Source organism: Salmo salar, chromosome ssa22, assembly GCF_905237065.1.
Source record: "Salmo salar chromosome ssa22, Ssal_v3.1, whole genome shotgun sequence".
In the NCBI taxonomy this organism is placed as follows: domain Eukaryota; kingdom Metazoa; phylum Chordata; class Actinopteri; order Salmoniformes; family Salmonidae; genus Salmo; species Salmo salar.
Genome location: NC_059463.1, coordinates 58,010,680 through 58,036,778, shown reverse-complemented (window position 1 = coordinate 58,036,778; position 26,099 = coordinate 58,010,680). Strand labels below are relative to the sequence as shown.

Sequence of the window (26,099 nt, the reverse complement as noted above, 5' to 3'; positions counted from 1 at the left end):
CTCCTCACCAGATCCAGGGCCTGTTTATACTGAATCAGGTGTTGGAAGTTATGTGTCCTTTTCAGTACTCTAAACACCCTGTTCCTCCTCCTCCTCCTCCTCCTCCTCCTCCTCCCTGAACTCTTAGGTATAGCCTCAGTAGCTTCCCCCCACTAACGCTGTTCTCACCCAGTTACTCATACTATCCACATCCCCTCTCATCTGAATCTGAGTCATAACCTGCTCATTCAGCTCCTGAAACGGATCCCACTTTGACCCTTTCAAACACCCACCTGTCTACTCCATCCACTTCCAGGTCACGGATCTCTTTCGGATCTCTTTTTCTTCTGATTCTTTAAGATGGGGGGAGGGGACCCGACATCATATATATATATAAATAAATAAAATAACCATCCCACTCCTTCAGTCACAGTTCACATCACACAGCACTCGCAATGATGCCTATTTTGTCAGATTTCCGCTCTGTTTGCGCTGTGTAGTTTAATAACCCAATGCATTAAAAGTTACACACATCTCTATAACAAGGTCCCACAGTTGACAGTGCATGTCAGCACAAAAACCAAGCCATGAGGTCGAAGGAATTGTCCGTAGAGCTCCGAGACAGGATTATGTCGAGGAACAGATCTGGGGAAGGGTACCAGGAAATGTCTGCAGCATTGAAGGTCCCCAAGAACACAGTGGCCTCCATCATTCTTAAATGGAAGAAGATTGAACCACTATGGAGGAGTTTTGGTTCCTGCCCTGCCTTCTCCCTCTGAGCATTACTGCTGCGTTCAAAAGAACTGAGAACTCGGAAATCTCAGACTTCCAACTTCAGTGCGTTCAAGACAACTGGGGACTCGAAAAGAAACGAGCTCCAACTGGGAAAAACCGTTTTGAATGGTCATACAACTCGGAATTCCAACTCAGGAACTCGGGGCCCCTTTTCTAGAGCTCCGACTTTCCGACCTAAAGATCACTGATGTCATGATTTGACCTCATATTTTTCAGAGTTCCCAGTTGTCTTGAAAGCAGCATATAACTCATGGTAGGATACCCTTCACCGGCTCATATCTGTGTGAAGCTGGATTCAGTGCTCTTGTCTGCATTAAAACCAAATATCCATCCAGGTTGGATTTGAGAGCAGAGATGAGGTGTGGGCTATCGACCACACCCCCTGACATGCGTCAAGCACACCCATCTCATTAGTGGAGGTGAGATAAGATGCATTGTGTCAAAATCATTTTCAATTGACTGTCACAGCCCGACATTTTAAAGTATGTGATGGTGAGTTGTGAAGACAAGCAGAAATACTGTTAGAATGTTTTACAATTGACTACCATAGCCCCAAATACAAAAAGTTAAACTTGGCATTTAATTACCAAATTTCTTCACATGGTTGGGGTCACGAGAATTTTCAGATATCAAAATGGGGTCGTGGGGCAAAAAAGTTTGGGAACCCCCTGTGTTGGATCCACATGGCCCTATGGGAACCCCCTGTGTTGGATCCACATGGCCCTATGGGAACCCCCTGTGTTGGATCCACATGGCCCTATGGGAACCCCCTGTGTTGGATCAACATGGCCCTATGGGAACCCCCTGTGTTGGATCAAAATGGCCCTATGGGAACCCCCTGTGTTGGATCCACATGGCCCTATGGGAACCCTCTGTGTTGGATCAACATGGCCCTATGGGAACCCCCTGTGTTGGATCCACATGGCCCTATGGGAACCCTCTGTGTTGGATCCACATGGCCCTATGGGAACCCCCTGTGTTGGATCCACATGGCCCTATGGGAACCCCCTGCAATACTGTCTACCTGTGTGTTTAAGCCACTGGGGAGGTGAAGAAAAACCTTGTTTTCTTATTTCATAAGGGGCGGTCTCTCACCTCCTCCACTTTCAGGTTACGCAGGTTAATTCATTGGCAGGTTAGTTCATTGGCAGGTTAGTTCATTGGCAGGTTAATTCATTGGCAGGTTAGTTCATTGGCAGGTTAGTTCATTGGCAGGTTAGTTCATTGGCAGGTTAATTCATTGGCAGGTTAATTCATTGGCAGGTTAGTTCATTTGCAGGTTAGTTCATTGGCAGGTTAGTTCATTGGCAGGTTAGTTCATTGGCAGGTTAGTTCATTGGGAGGTTAGTTCATTAGAAGTAGAAAAGCATTCATTGTTATCACACTTAGACAATATGTTTTCCTTTCATCCTTATCAATAAGAGGAAAGATTTTACTTACTTGGCAGGTTTACAGCCCAGGAACCAACTATATGATGGCTAAACTTTATCTGTGAATGTGTGTGAGAGAGAATAATAGTCTTGTAACATTGTCTCCCTGTGTGTGCTCTCCTTTTAAGCCACTAGGGAGGTGAAAAAAAGTATTATTTCATAAGGGGCGGTCTCTCACCTCCTCCACTCAGGTGACGCAGGTAAGTTCCATGGAAGTACAAAAACACTTTTAGCCCTCTTCTACAGAAGAGTTGTCATCACTTGTGGAGAATTCACACCATGTTTTTTTTTCTTCCAGGAAATGTTTTGGTGGAATCCTCTTTGTCAGGACCTTGCAGAGACATTTAGGGAACAGGTGTTCATGTCTAAAAACGGCACATGTCCAGTTTTTGGTCGCCAATATCTAAAATAGATCAATCTTATTTGTTGGGGCATTTTCACTGGAGGAGGGTAGCACTTCTAGACCCCTATCTGTGCACGTGTCTTGTCATTGTAGTGGTTTTAACCAGAGTTGATGCCCCTTAGAAATCTAATTGGCATAATGAAAAAAATCCCCATAAAAATCAGTCTTTTTAAACTAGAGAGAGATTGTAATTTTGGAAACAGTGAGAGGAAACGCCAATCAGATGTTTGACATTTTGTTTGATGTTTGACATGTTTGACATGCAGTGAAATGACTGTCTTATTGCTCCGTCTGTGCTCCAACCTTCTGTCATCACCTTTAAGTATCCCGCTTTCACTTTCCCTTCTCAAGAATCAGCTGGTTCTCCTGCATCTCCGGTCCAGAGTCACGGAATTTTATAATCCTTCAGAATAATAGTCCCGTCCCGTATACTTTGTAAATTAATAATTAGGGCGAAAATTATGAAAATGTGCACAATTATCGCAGCAGGCTCCTGACTGTTTTTTTTAACCGAGCAAACCACGTCCTTTATAAATCCTAAACTCTGAATTGTCTATACAGTAATTACACTAAGAGCTGTCGCACCATGGATACTGTCACACTTATCTTCGTCTTCTGACGATATTGCGAAATCGTCGTCTGAAAAGGTAGACCAAAACGCAGCAGGTGTGCGGTTGTTCATTTTGAACATTTAATTAAATCAAAACGAACACAAAAACAACAAACAAGAAAACGAAGGATAAACTGACAGTCTGCAAAGCACAAGGCTAAACACAGAACAATCTCCCACAAATAACAAACACACCCTAATATATGGGACTCTCAGTCAAAGGCAAATAGACAACACCTGCCTTCAACTGAGAGTCCCAACCCCAATTAACCCAACATAGAAACAGACACACTAGACTAAACATAGAATACATGAAAACCAAACAGTGCCCAAAAACCCCGGAATACTTAAATCAAATGCCCCTTCAACAAACACACCACCCCGAACCACATAAAACGAATACCCTCTGCCACGTCCTGACCAAACTACAATACCAATTAACCTTATACTGGCCAGGACGTGACAGATACAAGCTTTCTTACCACAGTGGCGTAAGAATGACATGGCAGCGAATGTAACGTAATTATATGATATTGTTGCGCATTACACCATATTTACGGCTCTAATAACGTTTGCTTATTTTGCTGTTACTACAATAATAGTTCCTCAAACCAGAGAGAGAGAGGGATGAGAGAGAGAGAATTGATTGCATCAGAGAGTGATTTCACAACTAGAAGACAGTTATTTTAAAGCAGATTAATTTATTTTACAATGATAGCAATAATTATCACTTGAGTACAAAAATATTCATTTCAAACCGAAAAGTACAATAATATTACAGGGCTCATTTGAAAAAGAGAACTAGGTTTGAAAATGACTACATGTTTAAATGAAGGTTACATATTTGTTTTGATTAAATAAACAGTAAACTAAGGATAAACAAATCCCACTTCTCTTTACTGAAATAAATCAATTATAAAGATTGTAGACAGTATATTGTATAAAATATATTTTTTTAAAAGACCTTGGTAAGCCAACTGCTGCTTCCTATCCTAGACTACAGTGACATCCAGGGGCGGAAATCCTGGGGGGGACGGGGGGGACACAACCCCCCCATCCTGGGAAAAATATGATTTGTCCCCCCCAATATATCACTGAAACATAACTATGTAATTTAAATAATATTAATAATACGCAATGAAAGCAATTGTGCTGATTATAGGCACTTAATAGCGCGTTTTTAAGTTTCAAACGATTGCGACCCCCCCACCCTTTTCCTCACAATGGTTTGATCCACTGCCAGTTCCTTAGTTGGCAAGGTAACAGAGAGGTCGTGTCTACTGTCTGAAAGGCACTCAATGAACGTAACTGACGTGAGGTTAATCCAGTCAATCGCGCACACACACTAGCTGAATATGCAGAGCTAGCGCGCAAATATTAACTATTAAGCTAGCTAGTACCTATTCCATTTATGTGGCCTCGTTAAAGATGGAATCTTTGCTATCGTCAATTTATTCCGAGATCAGCATGCAGATGATGTAAATTAGTGCTTCAAAGTCCCTGTGATAAGGTTAGCGATAAACTGAAGTCCAAACTGAACAGAACTACACTCTCTTCTACCATTGTCTTAAATATATTTAATGGTCTCGTTGCAAAAGCTAAATTGTCGCAAGGGAACTTTTATTTATTTATTTTATTTAACCCGGGTAGCAAAGATTATAGCAAACACCACTGAAACGGAATTGGTGCTCGCTTGCTTTGCAAATTCAGCTATTGTTGGAAGCCAGCCAATATGAAACAAACTATTAAAATTACAAAAGGTTGCAGCATATGTTGTGTAAATGGTGAACTCATACAGCTGTCAACTCTTGTCATTTTAATCCGTTTCACATTTGCTAGCTACCTTTTAGATCGAAGCCCAAATAGAATGATAAAAGATAAGATGATAGAAGCACATCTCCTACTGTAAATAACCTACACCCTGTGTGTGTGTGTGTAGCCAGCCAGCCAGGTAGAAAAATGGCCAAAACGCAAAATAAGAACCCTAGTAGCCTAATATCTCAAAGACTAGTTGATAAAATGTTCATAAGAAAGAAATGAAATTCTAATGGAAATGTTTCACAATGATGTCATTAGGCAGAGCAGGCGACAGATGGCACACAGACAGCAGAGTTGGGGACAGATATGCAGGGACAGACTGGCAGAGACGGAGTCTCAGGTAAGTTTGTTGAGTCTTTGTTTGGCAACATTATGAAATGTTCTCCATTTTTTTGACTTGTAAAATAGGAACATAATTGGAAAATGCCATGGATACCCCCACTCTCAACTTAAACTGGTGACTGAACTAAGATTTGTTAAAGGCAATGGTATTGCTGTTGTAAGTAGTTGTGTAGTTTTGGGTACCGGTAGTTAGGAGTACGGCAAACACCTTATTTCTTTGGTTCCTCAATATACATTTACCATATTACAATGTAGGCTATGTGTTACAGCACTACTTTTGGTGTCCCCCTCAGGAATTGCTCTTGAGAAAATGTAATGTAATTGTCCCCTCCAAAGTTGATATCAGATTTTCGCCCCTGGTGACATCATCTATCAAAACACAAGCAAGACCTTAATTTCTTCCCTTCTTTTAGTGCTCTCTGACCATTGTGCCTCATTCTCCTCCAGAAACTCTGTAGCTTGATCCTCACACCAGAATGGTCCAATGAAGAGCTAGAAGAGAGGACCAGAGCAGAAAGAGGGAGAGAATTACAATCTAGTAATGTTCAACAGACTCTTGAATTACCTCCTATCCTGAGCATCAACCCAATAACAAAACTGATACGATCATCATAAGTGAAACCTAAAGTAATACCATCACAGTAAGACAAAAAACAAGATTCAGAGAGAGAGAGAGAGAGAGCGAGAGAGAAGATTGAGTTAGACAGAGAGCGAGAGAGAGAAGAATGAGTTAGACAGAGAGAGAGAGAGAGAGAGAGAGAGAGAGAGAGCGAGAGAGAGAGAGAGAGAGAGAGAGAGAAAGAGAGAGAGAGAGAGAGAAAGAGAGACTGGAGAAAGATCAGACAACAACAACCATCCATTAACAGAGACCAGTGGAAGGTTTCTAGAGGTTTCTAAATCCATCTACATAGCAGCTATCCATCTTAGCCTGGAGTACTCACCATTTGTACTGTGTGGAGGTCTGTGTCTGTCTGTTATCTCCTATCCACGCCTCCTTCTCCTCCTCTTCCTGTTGTCTGCCTGCTATCTGGTCCCAGATCTCAGTGTTAACAAACAGAGAACCAGCAATGGGTAGGCTGGCCCGGCAACAGGTGATCCAGCGGCACAGAGGGCAGCACACGGTGAGTAGGCCACTATGGAGCCTGGAGATCGCCTCCAAGCACGGCCCACAGAAGGTGTGTTCGCAGTGGAGCACACGAGGGATATTCTCCCTGCGAGAGTAGGGTTGGAAGCAGACGCAGCAATTCATGTCTTCACTCATCAGACCCATGGCTGGTTGGCTGGGGTGTGGAGGGATGAATGGATGGATAGACGGGTGGACAGCTGAGAACTCTGGATGGAGAGCAGTGTCTGGGCAGAAAGACATGGGGTTTAAATGCTGGTCTAAGGTCAGTTTTCTACCTTTGTGGATTATTAAGGTCCTGGTTTGGTTTTGACGAGGGTGAGCTGATCCTAGATCTGTCCCTTGGAGCATGGATCAGGAAGCTGCAATAGACATCAGGATGTTTAAATGACTTCAATCACGGACACTATATAAACATATCTAATGATATCTCTCAAATCAACAGGCTGGCAGGTTTTTCTGAGAAGACATGAAGAATTTGTTTTTTAAAACCACACAACTCTAACATTCATAGTTATCACACTTAGACAATATGTTTTCCTTTCATCCTTATCAATAAGAGGAAAGATTTTACTTACTTGGTAGGTTTACAGCCCAGGAACCAACTATATGATGGCTAAACTTTATCTGTGAATGTGTGTGAGAGAGAATAATAGTCTTGTAACATTGTCTCCCTGTGTGTGCTCTCCTTTTAAGCCACTGGGGAGGTGAAAAAAAGTATTATTTCATAAGGGGCGGTCTCTCACCTCCTCCACTCTCAGGTGACGCAGGTAAGTTCCATGGAAGTACAAAAACACTTTTAGCCCTCTTCTACAGAAGAGTTGTCATCACTTGTGGAGAATTCACACTGTTAGAGCCTATTTGGACATATTTGTATAAAAGACAGAACATTCAGAGCTCCATGTATATTTGTGTAAATATGAATGTATATGATGAAATATTAGGTACGTACCTTTATGATTTATATTTACCTGTTTGAGATGTATTCATTTGTTGTTAGTGTAACTTAGTTTTGTCCCCCCCCTCTTGCCCATTCATTGTACTGCAGTAAGTGTGTTAGGATAAAAGCAGGAAGTTGGGCCTTTGGGGGGAGGAGTCCTTGCTAGACGCGGGAGCGGTATAGTTTTTTGACCATACAGACAGGTCATATTGTGTATTTTCCATATCAAGTAACCTATGTTTTAAGTTGATTGGATATTCATTTTCCTGTTAGATATAAGAAGAATAAATATTTTTGTTGCACCATATCCCTGGATCACATTGAATGTTTGGCTTTTTGGAAACCTTGAGTGTGGACTGTATGCGTACCAAACAACCCCGCTTCAGGCTTGGGCAGTGGCTATGGTAAAGAGGAAAGGAAGCCACTACATTCAAGTCAAAAAACTCCGTGAAGGATTGCTATCGGAAGGAAATCTCCGGTTTTGGACACACACTGGATATTATTCTACTTGTAATTGCATTCGTACCATAAGGACAGCTCGCTTGGAAGGACTTGAACTCCTAGAATTCGCCAGCCGTGAGTAACCACTGCGAATGAATGAGCTGCCCTGTTCAATGCGATCGTTTGATCATGCATATTATGGAAGCGCAAATGTGCTTATAATTGGAATGTTTGATAAACTTGGGAATGGAATTCAAAACACAGCGCTGTGAAAACAATTAAGATGTTTAAGTTTGGGAAACACTGAGATCCTATGCACAATGTAACCTAATCATATGTCTAATATTTGGCCTAACGTGGAAATGCAATGCATCCACGCAACGAATGATACTGCGTGTTCAAACTTCATTAAAGGGACAAAACGTATAAAGGGATGAAATGTTTAAAACGCAACTAAAAAGCCTAACTTGCACATGTTCAATTCAAAATGGGTCAATATGCTGAAATGGATGACTGTTTTAAAGCATTAAAGGAGGTCTAAAGGGGCATTACGTTTAACAATCAAACCAACAACTGTGTCATTGTAAATTGAGTGAACTAAAAGTGAATGATGGAGGATGAAATCCCAAATAAGACTCCACTGGAGAGGGCAGAGGATCATTTAAATTCACTATATGCAGCCCGGAGAGGCATACTTGGAGCGTGTACACGCAAAATGAATGAAATAAAAGTCCTTCTTGTTGATGGAGGAAACATTGAAACTGTGAATGAGAGTCTTGAAGCATTTGATGCTGTTCTCAATGACTTTAAGAATGCTCATGAATCTGTGCTAGAGCTGGTCACAGAGGAGGAGCAGGAACAGGAGAGCATTAACTATTATCAACCAAGAATGAGAACTTATGAACATTTCCTGAAAGAGGTGGAAATATGGAAAAAAGCTGAAGTTGAGCCACAAACGCTCATTGAACCACACGACAGCATTTCCAATGTGTCAAAAACATCAAGTAAAACAAAGTATTCTAAGACGGCTTCCTCAGTGTCGTCTGCACGCCTAAAAGCTGAGGCAGAACGAGCAGCTCTACTAGCTCGCCAAGCATCATTACAGGACAAGCATGCACTGGAACTGGAGAAAGCTCAACTGAATGTTAGGATGGAGAAAATGGCACTGGAAACGGACATAGCAGCATATAATGCCAAACTGAAGGTCCTGGAGAGTGTTGAGTCAACTTCTCAATCCCATGCCGTGGCAGCCCATTTACTAAGCCAAGAAGATGGAATGAACTCTTATTTTGAGAACCAGGTACCTGAGGTCTATGTGGAACCTGAAACATCACCTGTTGAGTTTGCTGCATTAGGTGCAGTTCCAAATACCCCACTACAAAGGGTTTTACAACAACCGACAACAAAGCCATCAAAACCTATTCAGAAAACAGTCATGAACCACACCCTTCAGCAGCCAACAGCAAGGTCTAGCAATCAACACAGAATCAACACTGCAGGTATCAGCGATAATGCCAGCCATGATAACCTCTCTACTGTCATGCAAAGGCAGAATGAAATTGCTGACCTCCTTGTACTACAGCACAAACAGGCCACACTCCCTGTTAGGGAGATACCTATGTTTGACGGTGATCCTCTAAACTTTAGGCCATTCATGCGTGCATTTGAACATGGTATAGAAGATAAGACGAGCAGTCACCAGGATAGGCTCTATTACCTGGAACAGTACACCACTGGTCAGCCCAAGGATCTGGTACGTAGTTGTCTGCATATGGAAGCCAGAAGAGGCTATGCAGAGGCTAAGAGGTTGTTAAAGGAACACTTTGGCAATGAAATCAAAGTCACCACTGCTTACATGGAAAAAGCTTGGAACTGGACAAACATCAAACCGGATGATGGAAAGGGACTGGGTGGCTATGCACTCTATCTTAGAGGTTGCTGTAATGCTATGCAAGACCTACAGAACATGGAAGAGCTTAATCTTCCCTCCAACATAAAGTTGATCATGTCAAAACTTCCCTACAAACTAAGGGAAAAATGGAGGTCTACGGCATGTGATATTTTAGAGAGAAGACACCTGAGGGCCCAGTTCAGTGACCTTGTGACGTTCATGGAAAAACAGGCCAAAATACTGCAGGATCCGTTGTATGGAGATATTCAAGATCCCCTGTTCAACAAAAAAGTTTTTAAAAACCAGAACAGAAGCTGACTTTAAACAGCAGTTCAAGTCCAAGAGTAGGGGAAGCAGCTTTGCCACTGCAGTAGCTGTAGTGGCAGATTGTGACTCTGAAAAACCTCTAAAAGAACAAACATTAAAAGTAAGGAGACCAGGCACCTATCCTTCTGACGCTCCCAGTACCTCATGCGTATTTTGTGCTGGAGAGCATTTATTGGTCGACTGCCAACAGGTGAAGGCACAGCCACACGAATCCAAGGTTGAGTTTCTGAGATCAAAAGGCCTTTGTTTTGGCTGTTTGATGAGAGGACACTTAAGCAAAGAATGTAAAAGAAGGATGACCTGTCAGAGCTGTCAAAGAAAGCACCCCACTATCCTGCACATTGAAGGAAGAGAGAGATTTAGATCTCAAAAGGCAGATATGAGTGGTGTAGCAGTAAAGCGGGAGGAGACTGTCAGCAGTGCTCTTGTCTCACTGGAAGCTGGTGACGATACCGGGGCCGGTACAGATTGTGCACTTGCAATTGTGCCAGTTCAAGTAAATGTGGCAAATGGAAGCAAGTCTGTGTTAACCTATGCGTTTCTCGATTCTGGTAGCTCGGCAACATTTTGTACGGAGAGACTCATGAGGCAGCTGAATGCTAAATGCAGTGAGACTGAAATTCTGCTACGCACAATGGGGCAGGAGAGTCCTACCAAGAGCTTTGAGATATCTGGATTAGAGATTGGCAACGTGGAAGGCAACACATTTCTTGCATTACCAAAGGTCTACACCCAAAATAAGATCCCAGTGACAAGAGAGAACATTCCCACTCAGAAAGATCTCAAAAGGTGGCCATACCTGAAAGGGGTTCAGTTGAAGGAAATTGATGCCGACGTCGAACTCCTGATTGGCGTAAATGCTCCAAAGGCAATGGAACCCTGGCAAATCATAAATAGCCAAGGCAACGGACCGTATGCAGTGAAAACCATCTTTGGATGGGTGATGAACGGTCCTCTTAACAATTGTACCATGGCAGAAGAATCTGGATGTCCTACGGTGATGGCCAATCGTATCTCAATGGCCGACCTGGGGGTTCTTCTTGTAAATCAATACAACCATGACTTCCCTGAGAGAGAGTATGAAGAGAAGCGTGAGATGTCAGCTGAGGATCGTAAGTTTATGGAGATAGTATCAAGCTCCATAACCCTCAAAGACCATCACTATTACTTACCGTTGCCCTTTCGCAACAAACAGGTAGTCCTGCCGAACAATCGTGACATGGCAAAGCAGCGGGCTCTAAATATCATAAGGAAGTTTAAGAAGGATGAAGGTTACGCTGCAGAGTACAAAGGCTTCATGGAAGAGATGATAACAAAAGGTTATGCCGAGAAGGTACCACAAGAACGGCTTCTCAGAGAGAAAGGCAAGGTATGGTACATACCACACCATGGCGTTCACCATAAGCGCAAAGGAACAATACGAGTGGTGTTTGACTGTTCATCATCCTATAAAGGTACATCTCTTAACAGTGAACTCCTTCAAGGCCCTGACCTGGCAAACACGCTTATAGGAGTCTTGCTAAGATTTCGGCAAGAGCACATTGCCATGATGGCAGACATCGAAGGAATGTTCCATCAAGTACGTGTCCACGAAGATGACTTGGACTTCCTGCGATTCCTATGGTGGCCGGATGGTGACACTAACAAAAGATTGGAGGAGTACAGAATGACAGTACATCTTTTCGGTGCTATATCGTCTCCAAGTTGTGCAAATTTTGCACTACGAAAGACTGCAGAAGACAACTGTGAGAGGTACGATGAAGAGGTGATTCAAACAGTGAAGTCCAACTTCTACGTTGATGACTGCCTCAAGTCAGTGGCCACAGAAGAACAAGCCATAGCTCTCACAAAAACCTCAGGGATGTGTGCTCTCAGGGTGGGTTCAAATTGACCAAGTGGGTCGGCAACAGCCGTGCTGTGCTGACTTCTATCCCTGATGAACACAAAGCCAAGCAGATAAAAGAACTGGACCTGGACAGAGAAAAGCTGCCTGTTGAAAGGGCACTTGGAATCCGATGGAACATTGAAAGAGATGTGTTTACCTTCCGAGTCATTGTCAAGAACAGACCCCTTACAAGAAGAGGTATTCTCTCTACTGTCAGCTCTGTTTATGATCCATTAGGTTTCCTCGCACCATTCGTATTAAAGGCAAAGCAAATTCTTCAAGTGCTCTGCAAGCTAAAGTGTGGATGGGACGAAGTCATCCCCAAAGAACACTCTATTTCATGGAAGAGATGGCTCTCAGAGCTAGACCAGCTTTCTAGATTCCAGATAGACAGGTGTATGATGCCTGAGAACTTTGGTCAAGTCAAGACCGCACAGCTGCATCACTTCGGTGACGCAAGTGAGCAAGGTTATGGCACGGCAAGCTACCTTAGGTTCACAAACGGTATGGGAAAGGTCCACATTGCATTCATACTGGGGAAATCAAGGGTCACTCCACTCAAGCAGATGACGATCCCCAGGCTGGAACTTGCTGCAGCAACATTGGCAGTGAGAGTGGACAGGATGTTAAGGTTGGAGCTCCAGATTGAACTTGAGGAGTAAACTTTCTGGACAGACAGCCAGTCTGTGCTAAAATACATCCGCAACGATACCAAGAGATTCCATACCTTTGTGGCTAATAGGGTTGCTATGATCCGTGACCTATCGAAAGCAAAACAGTGGAGGTATTTGAACTCCAAACACAACCCAGCCGATGATGCTTCAAGAGGATTACATGTTGAAATTTTCCTGAACTCAAAGAGATGGCGCAAAGGACCAGAATTCCTGGAGAAAACAAACACAATGGCCAGAAGTCCCCGAGGAGCTTGGCTCCATCCCTTCAGATGATCCAGAGGTGAGAAAAGACGTCATCGTAAACAGTACATGTGTGGAAGAAAAGAGTCCGACCAGCAAACTGATCGAGTACTATTCAACATGGAACAGCTTGAAGAAAGCAGTTGCCTGGATGCTGAAACTGAAGAGACTTCTTATACAGTTAAGCCAGAAAAGGAAAGTTCTCACACAAACTGATCCAGGTTCAGATCAGAGTCTGACAAACTCACTGAAGGAACAAATTGACAAGTTCAAACTGACATTTGGAAAAGAAAGTCTGTCTGTGGATGACCTAGATGAAGCAGAAAAGGCCATCATTCGATTTGAGCAACTACAGCACTATAAACAAGAAATTGCACTAGTTGTGAAAGGAAAACAATGTGCCAAGAGAAATGGCTCAATCTGTAAGCTTGATCCAATTGTTGACAATGGCATTCTGAGATTGGGAGGAAGGTTAAGCAAAGCTGCTATGCCTACGGAACTAAAGAATCCTATGATCCTACCCAAAGACTCCTACATCTCCAGACTGATCTTACTCCACATCCATGAGCAGGTTGGCCACTCTGGGAGAGGGCACATGCTTTCTAGACTTCGCCAGCGATATTGGATACCCTGTGCCAACTCCTTAGCAAGGAAGATCCTTAAGAGCTGTGTCTTCTGCAGGCGGATGCAAGCTAGAGCTGGAGAACAGAAGATGGCCGACCTTCCACAAGATCGGGTGTCACCTGATTTGCCGCCTTTCACCCATGTGGGCATAGATTACTTCGGCCCCATAGAGGTGAAGCGAGGCCGCGTTCATGTGAAGCGGTATGGTGTGATCTTTACTTGCCTTGTGAGTCGAGCTGTCCATCTAGAAGTTGCTAGTTATCTGGATACTGATTCCTGCATCAATGCCCTGCGCAGGTTCATCTGTCGAAGGGGCCCAGTCACAAGTATCAGAACAGACAATGGCACCAACTTTGTTGGAACACACAGAGAGCTCGGAGAAGCTCTGAAAGAGCTGGATCACAACAAGATTCAAAATGAATTACTGAAGGAAGGAGTGACATGGTCATTCAATCCTCCCTCTGGAGCCCACCATGGCGGGGTATGGGAGAGGTTGATCAGACTAGTAAAAAAGATCCTCTATTCAGTCCTTAAAGAGCAAGTACTGGATGATGAGGCTTTGCAGACAGCCTTGTGTGAAGTTGAGGCAATCATGAACAACAGACCAATCACAACTGTAACAAATGACCCTAATGATCTAGAACCCCTGACTCCGAACCATCTGCTTCATCTGAAAGCAAAGCCAGTCCTGCCACCAGGACTATTCCAGAGAAGCGACCTATACTCACGAAGGAGATGGAAGCAAGTACAATATATTACTGACCTCTTCTGGAAGAGATGGATCAGGGAGTATCTTCCACTTATACAGGAACGGAACAAGTGGAACAAAACTAAGAGAAACTTTAGTCCTGGTGACCTTGTGGTCATCGTCGCCGACACCGCCCCTAGGAACTCTTGGCTAATGGGGCGTGTGGTGGAGGCTTTGCCAGGGGCCAAAGGTCTTGTCCGGAGCGTCTTGGTTAAGACCAAGACCAATATCTTACAGAGACCTATCAATAAACTCTGTCTGCTCCTGGAGGCAGCGTAGTGAGACACACACACACACACACACACACAGTGCTCCATCTTTGAATCACGTGCACCTCTGATTCGTTGATGTTGTACTCTTACATTCTTTGATGTCGTAGTCATACATTTTTTGGACGTCATACTCTTGACATTTTTGGAAGTTGAACACCTGAACACTTCAACTCAGACTGAGATCTACGGACTATTTTCCTATATGGCACCTTGTATATTTGTATATAGCTATGAACTGTAATAGTGCTCTGGTATAGAATGTTTTGTGTATTGGCTCTACGTTTGAATATTAAGTAATTGTTGTCCATTCAGTGCAGTCAACAATTAGGGGCCGGTATGTTAGAGCCTATTTGGACATATTTGTATAAAAGACAGAACATTCAGAGCTCCATGTATATTTGTGTAAATATGAATGTATATGATGAAATATTAGGTACGTACCTTTATGATTTATATTTACCTGATTGAGATGTATTCATTTGTTGTTAGTGTAACTTAGTTTTGTCCCCCCCTCTTGCCCATTCATTGTACTGCAGTAAGTGTGTTAGGATAAAAGCAGGAAGTTGGGCCTTTGGGGGAGGAGTCCTTGCTAGACGCGGGAGCGGTATAGTTTTTTGACCATACAGACATACAGACAGGTCATATTGTGTATTTTCCATATCAAGTAACCTATGTTTTAAGTTGATTGGATATTCATTTTCCTGTTAGATATAAGAAGAATAAACATTTTTGTTGCACCATATCCCTGGATCACATTGAATGTTTGGCTTTTTGGAAACCTTGAGTGTGGACTGTATGCGTACCAAACAACCCCGCTTCAGGCTTGGGCAGTGGCTATGGTAAAGAGGAAAGGAAGCCACTACACACACACCATGTTTTTTTTTCTTCCAGGAAATGTTTTGGTGGAATCCTCTTTGTCAGGACCTTGCAGAGACATTTAGGGAACAGGTGTTCATGTCTAAAAACGGCACATATGTCCAGTTTTTGGTCGCCAATATCTAAAATAGATCAATCTTATTTGTTGGGGTATTTTCACTGGAGGAGGGTAGCACTTCTAGACCCCTATCTGTGCACGTGTCTTGTCATTGTAGTGGTTTTAACTAAAGTCGATGTCTGCGCATTACGCCAATCCAATTAGCATAATAAAACAATTCCCCATAAAAACCTGTCTGTTTAAGATAGAGAGAGCTGCTGTTGTTTTGATGCATGTGCAGCGTGTCAATCCACTGCATCGGCTGATGTCGACATTCCGTATCTGGTAGAGCTACAGCGGTGTGAGTCAGACCAGGAGACATCCCGAAAAATCGATGTCCTCTCACTAAAACATCTGTAGCATCTGAACGGTTTGGTATACAAATTATTACCTAACCCTTCTATGTGGAAAGATGAGACTCTCATAAATCAGTTGGGGGTAATGCATTTACAAAGTAACAGCTTAGAGTACTCAAAGTACTTTTTTGTGGCAGCAAGTAACTTAAAACGTAAATTTTTCAAATAAGCAAATATTTACTTTAAAATGTTTTTTTTTAATAATAATAAAATGCAAACTGGGCCTCGGTGGTAAGTGCATGTCAGATGCGAAGAACTCAACTTTAAATATCAAAGACGCACCTTCAGGTCAAGCACAGCTCCACAAGACTAGTGGAGAAAGACCCACGTCAGCCGCTGAGGATGACTGTTCTGCTCTAAAACAGCAGAAGCTAGATTTATGTTCAGCCCTCTGTTCCCAGAGAGAACTAAATGAGCATGTATGAGTCTGATGATTGTAAGTCATTCCTTTGATTTCATGCCGTTTATTTCAATGAATTTTTTTTGGGGGGGGGGGGTATAAAGTTTTTACATTCGTGGTCAGCAGTTTAATGCGCAGGGTATTATTTTGTTTTTGTCGATATTTGAAGTCGGGCTTGTTGTGACTTAATAGCCTGCTTTTAGTGGCTTTAGTATGTATATTTCCTTTCATAAAGCTGCCTAAATGTTGGTTTTGATTCACGGACAATGTTCCTTTGATGCGTTGGATTTATGAAGATAGAATGCATTCATCAGACATTGACATTCAGACATTTCGATAGTTTAATACAGAATTTCGTTTGAACACTTTGGCTATTATTTATACATACTTCTTTATCATAACGTGTAAACATTTCTCCTCCATCACGGATTGTTTATGCAACAGTTAGGCTACATTTCAGTACAGACTGCTGAACAACAAAGGCCCCTTATTTTTGGCAATAAACAGTCTAAAGCCATGTCTAAGTATCATTTTGAAATTTGATTTTGAATTGTAAGACCCCTGGAAGTATCAAAAATATATACAGTGTGCAAAGCTGTCATCAAGGCAAAGGGTGTCTACTTTGAAGAATCTCAAAGATAAAATAGATTTTGATTTGTTAAACACATTTTTTTTGGTTACCACATGATTCCATATGTGTTATTTCATAGTTTTGATGTCTTCACTATTATACAATGTAGAAATTAGTAAAAAAATGTATTAAGAAAAACCCTGCAATGAGTAGATGTGACCAAACTTGACTGGTACTGTATATCACGGTAGTGTATGAACATATGGGTTATAGAGTTAACAATAAGTTGTAATATGGCTTTGTTGGCTATCCAAGTGATTTTACCCACGTACCGATAGTAAATATTGATCAATGAGGCCCCTGGGTTTCTGGGAGAAGTCTTTCTGGTCACAAGTCTGTTGTGACAAGGTGAAGACTCAGGGTGGAGACTCAGGAATTATATTCATGCCCTGGCAGGCCCCTGGGTTAATGTTTGAATGTTAATTGACGAGACAGGTGCATTGGTGCGACTAACCAGTCTTGTTCAGTACATTGCAATACATCCGGCATTTTGATGCACTATGAGAGAAAGAGGAGACGATTCGCAGAACATATGTGCTCTACAAATGTTTTCTTTTGGGGTTTGGTGACTTTTTTTTTAAAGCAGTCCAAACTTTATATAGTGGTTCTACTAGCTCTGTAAAATTACCTCACGGGACATCCCAAAGATTTGATATTGGCCGTGGCATTCGGCAGGGCTGCCCAGTTAGTCCATTTTTATTTGTTACTCAAATTATGGCTCTTCATATCAAGAAAGGGTATTTTCAAGGTGTTTCAGCACTTGGCAAAGAATTTAAACTATGTCAACTGGCTGATGATACCACCATATTTTTGAGAGACAGGAATGAGGTTTCTAAAGCAGTTTCCTGTATTGAACACTTTTCCTTAGTTTCAGGTTTGAAAATTAATATCAATAAGTCAGTCTTATTTCCACTCAAGGATTGTGTTTTACAGGAAGTATATGGAATCCCAATTAAAGATAAGGTTACTTATCTTGGAATTGTTATATGCAAGGATGAAAAACAAAGGTGTGAATTAAACTTTAACCCCATTATTGAGAAAACAAAGAAGAAATTGAACCTCTGGTTGCTGAGAGAGATTTTGTCATACGGTCGGGTTTTATTGTCCAAAGATGAAGGGTTTATCCAGATCAGTTTGTCTCATTATCACTTGAATTATCCCCTAAAATTGTAAAGGACTTAGATAAGATTCTTTATAATTTTATTTGGAGGAACAAGCCTCACTATATACGGAAAGATATTCTCACTAATACCCAAGAACAAGGAGCTCTTGAGGTTTTAGATTTCAATACTCTAAATAATACTTTTTAAATTATTTGGATTCTGAAGTATGTTAAGAACCAGAACAGTATTTGGAATGTCTTCCCTAAGTATTTATTTCACTCTGATGGTGGTTTAGAATTTTTGCATCGATGTAATTTTGATGTTGATAAAACCCCAGTAAAATTGGCCAAATTCCATAGCTTGGATGTTAGCGTATAAACACAATGTTTTCCCCTCACAGATACTTTCTATGGAACAACAAAGATATATAATTTAAAAATAAGTTATTTTCTTTTTTCTTAACTGGTTTGAGAATAACATTATTTTGGTTGGTCAGTTACTGAATGAGGATGGATATCTACTCTCATATGGGGAATTTCTTGATAAGTTTAAAATTCCAATTACCCCGAAATAATATGCAATTGTTTTTGATGTGATTCCAAGGGGGGTTGTATCTCTTTTAAATTCCTCTGTGGTTGATGTAAGTAACATAGATTTACATGAAAATATATTCATTGGCAATAGTAATATCAAAGATAAATGTAGTAATAAACAGATTAGGAATATTGTTTGTTATACTACAATTCCCTCAGCAAGATTATTTTGGTCAAATATCTATGGTGATATACAATGGGGCAAAACATGGAAAATTGCTAACAAATATTGTATCAGTAACAAGGTAAAGGAAGTTTCATTTAAAATGTTACATAGAATTTATCCTGTGAAATATGATTTGGAAAGAATCAAGCTGAATATTGACTATAAATGTGATTTCTGTGGAATGGAGGACGTGACCATATTGCATGTGTTTTTTACCTGTATTTATAGCAGAATGTTTTGGATTGACATACAGAATTTTGTTACAAAACAAATAGGACCGGTTGGACTATTTAATGGTTTAGATATAATGATTTATTTCAGAAATTCTGACGTAGATAAAGATGTAGTATATTTAATTCAACTGCTAATAACACTAGGTACATTTCATTTTCACAAATGCAAATGGTCTAATACAAAACCTAATTTTTTTTCCACTTTATAAATGAATTTAAACAATATGGCAATACTTTAACTAAAATGAAAAACAAAAAGGCAATTAAAAGTTGTTGTATTATTAATGAATATGATTTGTTTGTTTAGGATTCCTGGCAATGTAAATAGTTTGTTAGTATGCTTGTTTGCATGTGACTGTTCCTCTTTTTTGTTGATATGTGTTAATATTATTTTTTTTTTTAAAGACTGAGTACCAAAAAGTGCAGGGCTGCATTCCAAACGCTTAAAAGACATACCCTCTCCCCTCAGCCCTCAAATGAAGTGGACACTTCTGATTACGTATCATGACGTCTGACGAGTGTACACTTGCAGGGCGAGGGAAGAATGAATTCATTTCAAATGGAAATCTCTCTTGCCTGGAAATGTGTCACTCGTTCATCCCAAGGTTGTGTTTTCAGTCATCATGGAACTGCCCTAAACATGGTCAAAAGACCCCAGCCACCCCAGTCATAGACCCCAGCCACCCCAGTCATAGACCCCAGCCACCCCAGTCATAGACCCCAGCCACCCCAGTCATAGACCCCAGCCACCCCAGTCATAGACCCCAGCCACCCCAGTCAAAGACCCCAGCCACCCCAGCCATAGACCCCAGTCATAGACCCCAGCCACCCCAGTCATAGACCCCAGCCACCCCAGTCATAGACTGTTCTCTCTACTACCGCATGGCAAGCGGTACCTCAGTGCCAAGTCTAGGACAAAAAGGCTTCTCAACCGTTTTTACCCCCAAGCCATAAGACTCCTGAACAGCTAACCAAATGGTTACCCAGACTATTTGCATTGTGCCCCCCCCCCCAACCCCTCTTTTTACACTGCTGCTACTCTCTGTTTATCGTATGTGCATAGTCACTTTAGCTATACATTCATGTTCATATGTACATACTACCTCAATTGGGCCGACCAACACATTGGCTAACCGGGCTATCTGCATTGTGTCCCACCCACCACCTGCCAACCCCTCTTTTACGCTGCTGCTACTCTCTGTTTATCATATATGCATAGTCACTTTAACCATATCTACATACTACCTCAATCAGCCTGGCTCACCGTGTCTGTACGTAGCCTCGCTACTTTTATAGCCTGTCTTTTTACTGTTGTTTTATTTCTTTACCTACCTATTGTTCACCTAACACCTTTTTTGCACTATTGGTTAGAGCCTGTAAGTAAGCATTTCACTGTAAGGTCTACTACACCTGTTGTATTCAGCATTTCACTGTAAGGTCTACTACACCTGTTGTATTCAGCATTTCACTGTAAGGTCTACTACACCTGTTGTATTCAGCATTTCACTGTAAGGTCTACTACACCTGTTGTATTCAGCATTTCACTGTAAGGTCTACTACACCTGTTGTATTCAGCATTTCACTGTGAGGTCTACTACACCTGTTGTATTCAGCATTTCACTGTGAGGTCTACTACACCTGTTGTATTCAGCATTTCACTGTGAGGTCTACTACACCTGTTGTATTCAGCATTTCACTGTGAGGTCTACTACACTTGTTGTATTCAGCATTTCACTGTAAGGTCTACTACACCTGTTGTATTCAGCATTTCACTGTAAGGTCTACTACACCTGTTGTATTCAGCACACGTGACAAATAAACTTTGATTTGTTGTGTGTGTCTTATGCGCTACAGTCATTTATGATTACATTTCATATCTTGGCTAAAAGACAGCTCACTAAATAAGTTAATGTCATTATTGCTATATTAAATACATGCTTAATCATGTGAACAAGTAAAAAAAAAATAGTCACAATAATAAAATCAAAATAAAATAAAAAGGTCTGTTGCTATGGTCCTACATGCATGAAAGTATTTCTGTGGCTCTACAGGTTCCATGTTCTAATACGAAGGCAATGAGATAACGGTGGCTAAATGCCACAGGTGATGAGCCATTAAGAGGAGTTACTATGAGGATGACGTGAGGAGGACAAATGTATAAAACGTGTGCGCCAAGATGATAGAAGAATTTGTATGTTTAAAGTAATGACTAAGATATTTCACCCTGAAACTGTATAACTGTGTGAAATGTATTAGAATCATAAAACTATAATCTGATGCGTGTAGTTTTAGTCAGAATTAGAACCAGGACATTTTTTTGTTCCTGTTTAGCTATGGAAGCAGGGCGTAAGTGTGAAACAAAGGATAGGAGGAGCAATCGATAGACAAGCTGTGCTACTGTGAAACCAATAACATTGTTAGTGTCACGTCCTGACCAGTAATAGGGGTTATTTGTGATTGTGGTTTGGTCAGGACGTGGCAGGGGGTATTTGTTTTATGTGGTTCGGGGTGGTGGTTTGTTTAGTAGGGTGTTTGATTTATTATTTCCGGGTTTTGGGTTATGTTCTATGTTTTTGTATTTCTATGTTCTTTCTAGTTTAGTATTTTCTATGTTAGGTAATTGGGTGTTGGACTTTCAATTGGAGGCAGGTGTTTGTAGTTGCCTTTGATTGAGAGTCCTATAATTAGGGATGTGTTTTGTTTGTTATTTGTGGGTAGTTGTCTGTAGCACTGCTGTTACGTGTATAGCCTGCTAAACTGGTTCCTGTCGTTGCTTGTCTTTCCCGTGTTCACAGTCTTTATTTAAAATAAATATAATGATGAGCACGCAACCCGCTGCGCCTTGGTCCTCTCTTCACGAAGACAGCCGTTACAGTTAGGCTTGCAGAAAATGATGAAACATGTTGCAGAATAGGATAAACAATGTATGTGTGTAGTGGAAAAGTAACTGTCTGAGCAAGGCGTAGTTTAAGATTTGAACTTGTGTGTGTGTGTGTGTGTGTGTATAAAAAATTCGCTCTGCACTTGAAGGGCAGGGCGCTCTCTGAATAAAGAATTGATCTATCGCAGGCTGAGACTCTATTTCTTTGAACTGGAACTTTACAACCTTCAGGAATTAGACAGCGATATAAAATAGTTCAGTTAGAACACTGAGAATACTAGAAGGCAGTTGTATTCATGAGCCAGCTCGGCTTTTGTTATGAAGTAATTAAAAGTCTAATTGAACTCACAGGCTCCGGTATTTCTGAAATATGATTGACCAAATATTTCCATGACAACACCTCTTCAAATGAGTGGATTCAGTTATTTCAGCCACACCCATTGCCAGTGGTGTAAAGTACTTCAGTAAAAATACTTTCAAGTACTACTTAAGTAGTTTTTTGGGGGTATCTGTACTTTACTTTGCTATTTATATTTTTGCCAACTTTGAGTTTTGCGTCACTACATTACAAAAGAAAATAAATGTACTTTTTTACTCCATACATTTCCCCTGACACCCAAAAGTACTTGTTAAAATTTGACAGGAAAATGGTGCAATTCACACACTTATCAAGAGAACATCTCTGTTCATCTCTACTGCCTCTGCTCTGGCGGACTCACTAAACACAAATGCTTTGTTTGTAAATTATGTGTTGGAATGTGCTCCTGGCTATCCTTCAATAAAAAAAATCTGAAAGATTGTGCTGTCAGTTTTGCTTAATGTAAGGAATGTGAAATGGTTTTTACTTTTACTTTTGATACTTAAGTACATTTGAGCAATTCCATTTACTATTGATACTTAAGTAAATTTAAAACCATTTTTTTTTACTTTTACTTAAGTAGTATTTTACTGGGTGATTTTCCCTTTTACTTGAGTCATTTTCTATTAAGGTATCTTAACTTTTACTCAAGTATAAAAATGGAGTATTTTTTCCACCACTGCCCGTTGCTGACGGGTCCCGGCAAGATCCAGCAACTTTGCGCAGCCATTGAAGAGGAGTGGGACAACATTCCTCAGGCCACAATCAACAGCCTGATCAACTCTATGCGAAGGAGATGTGTCGCGCTGCATGAGGCAAATGGTGGTCACACCAGATACTGACTGATTTTCTGATCCAAGCCCCCACCTTTAGGGCCTAATGAATTTATATGAACTGTAACTCAGAAAAATCTCTAACATTTTTCTATGTTGTTATTATATTTTTGTTCAATAAAACTTTGAGAGTGAAAAACAAACAAAAAATCTCAAACCAGGAAAAATAAAACTGAGAAAACATAAAATATTTTTTTGGGGAAAAAAATGTAGTTGTTTATTAACCATTATTTTACCAGGTATATTGACAGAAACATAGTTCCCTACTTTCTCTTGTACACTAAGGACCAGGGGAAGAGTTGTAGAGGAGAGGTGAAGAATGCTCCTAAAAAGCATGCGACATGTTTCTGTCATGATTGCTATCCTCAAATTCCCTGTCATAAATCAGCCAAGGCGCAGCGTGCCGGTAGTTCCACATATTTTATTCGTGAACCCGAAGCGAAACAAGAAACAGGTGAAACTGAAACAAACGTGACGTTCTGGGGCTGCTCACACACAGCTGCCCAAAAACAAGATCCCACAAAAACACAAGGGAAAAACAGGCTGCCTAAGTATGGTTTCCAATCAGAGACAACGAATGACAGCTGCCTCTGATTGGAAACCATACCCAGCCAAAACGTAGATCACAAAACATAGAATACCCACCCACCTATCACACCCTGACCTAGCTAAACAGAGAAAACACAGCTCTCCTAGGTCTGAGCGGGACAGTTTCATTGTTTTAAAGTAGCTCTCATGCTAGAAAATGTTAAAGACCCCTGGTATAAGCCATAATCAAGGGGTATATAGCATTTGAATTAATTCATTTTTTTAGCTGACAGTGGCTTGAACGAGTTACATAATAACACAGTCGTGTCCCTCCTCACCTAGGTCCTTACAAAAGTAAGTCTGTACGGCCCTCTCTGTGACTCATGTATAGGGCCCTGGTTCAAATCCTGTTCACGTGACATGAGAAACCAAAACACAGGGCCCTCTACATGAGTCACAGAGAGGGCAGTTCATACTTACTTTTGTAAGTATTAATGGAGAACCCAGATGAGGAGGGAAACAATATTGTTGGTCGTCAGGTCATCTAGCATCAGTGAGGCACAAAAGTATGTGGACACCCCTTCAAATTAGTGGATTCTATTTCAGCCACACCCGTTGCAGACAGGTGTATAACATCGAGCACACAGCCATGCAATCTCCATAAACAAACATTGGCAGTAGAATGGCCCGTACTGAAGAGCTCAGTGACTTTCAACGTGGCACAGTCATAGGATATCACCTTTCCAACAAGTCAGTTCGTCAAATTTCTGCTCTGCTAGAGCTGCTCCGGTAAACTGTAAGTGCTGTTATTGGCCACACAAGCTCACAGAACCGGACCGCCTAGTGCTATAGCGCCTAAAAATAGTCTGTCATCGGTTGCAACACTCACTACCGAGATCCAAAATGCCTCTGGAAGCAACATCAGCACAAGAACTGTTCGTCGGGAGCTTCATGAAATGGATTTCCATGGCAGAGCAGCCGCACACAAGCCTAAGATCACCATGCGCCGCCATTGGATTCTGGAGCAGTGGAAACGCTTCACCATCTGGCAGTCTGACAGACAAATCAGCCTTCCCTGTGGCTCAGTTGGTAGATCATGGTGTTTGCAACGCCAGGGGTTGTGGGTTTGATTCCCACGGGGGGCCAGCACAGGAAAATAATTATATGAAATGTATGCATTCACAACTGTAAGTTGCTCTGGATAAGAGCGTCTGCTAAATGACTAAAATGTAAATCTGGGTTTGGTGGATGCCAGGAGAACACTACCTGCCCCAATGCACAGTGCCAACTGTAAAGTTTGGTGGAGGAGGAATAATGGTTTGGGCCCCTTAGTTCCAGTGAAGGGAAAGCTTAACACTACAGCATACAATGACATTCTAGATGATTCTGTGCTTCCAACTTGGTGGCAATGGTTTGGTTAAGGCCCCTTCCTGTTTCAGCATGACAATTCCCCTGTGCACAAAGTGAGGTCCATACAGAAATGGTTTGTTGAGATCGGTGTGGGAGAACTTGACTGGCCAGCACAGAGCCCCGACCACAACCCCATCGAACACCTTTGGGATGAATTGGAACGCCAACTGTGAGCCAGGCCTAATCGCCCAACATCAGTGCCTGTCTTCACTAATGCTCTTGTGGCTGAATGGAAGCAAGTCCACCTCAGCAATGTTCCAACATCTAGTGGAAAGTCTTCCCAGAAGAGTGGAGGCAGTTATAACAGTAAAGAGGGGGACCAACTCCATATTAATCCCCATGATTTTGGAATGAGATGTTCAACGAGCATGTGTCCACATACTTTTGGTCATGTAGTGTATCATGCTACCTTTAAAAACTTTCTCACAACTATTAAGAACAAACCTTGCAGACCCCCTTTTCCATGCAAATGCATGATTTTTTTAAATTTTGTTTTTTAATTTATTTCACCTTTATTTAACCAGGTAGGCCAGTTGAGAACAAGTTCTTATTTACAACTGTGACGTGGCCAAGATAAAGCAAAGCAGTGTGACAAAAACAACAACACAGAGTTAAACATGGGATAAATAAACATACACTCAATAACACAATAGAAAAATCTGTATACAGTGTGTGCAAATGAAGTAAGGAGATAAGGCAATAAATAGGCCATAATAGTAATTACAATTTAGCAATTAACACTGGAGTGATAGATGTGCAGATGAGGACGTGCAAGTAGAAATACTGGCTGCAAAACAGAAGAAAAACAAAATCAAATATGGGGATGAGGTAGTTGGATGAGCTATTTACAGATGGGCTGTGTACAGCTGCAGCGATCGGTAAGCTGCTCTGACAGCTGATGCTTAAAGTTAAATATGATTAAATATTAAAGATATCCCGGACAGAGTCGGGCGGCTCCATTTAGAACAAAAAGTGAACCAACAGTTTCCTCATATGACATTAAAGGTCTGATATATATCATCAAACAACTATATATTCTTGTGAAGTTTTCACTCCAAATAATGATATTTTGTTTCTATACACTCACATCCC

At 41.3% G+C, this 26,099-nt stretch overlaps 1 protein-coding gene across 1 annotated transcript; it reads right to left on the bottom strand.

Moving 5' to 3' along the window:
- Positions 1-5,480: 5,480 nt before the first annotated feature.
- LOC106583765 (RING finger protein 208-like) lies at positions 5,481-7,196 on the bottom strand. The gene is made up of 3 exons (XM_014168324.2): positions 7,079-7,196; positions 6,319-6,862; positions 5,481-5,869 (listed from the first exon to the last, which is right to left on the bottom strand). Exons 2-3 carry the CDS (start codon positions 6,849-6,851, stop codon positions 5,743-5,745), a joined length of 660 nt encoding a protein of 219 aa, XP_014023799.2. The 5' UTR covers positions 6,852-6,862; positions 7,079-7,196; the 3' UTR covers positions 5,481-5,742.
- Between the last annotated feature and the right edge of the window lie 18,903 nt (positions 7,197-26,099).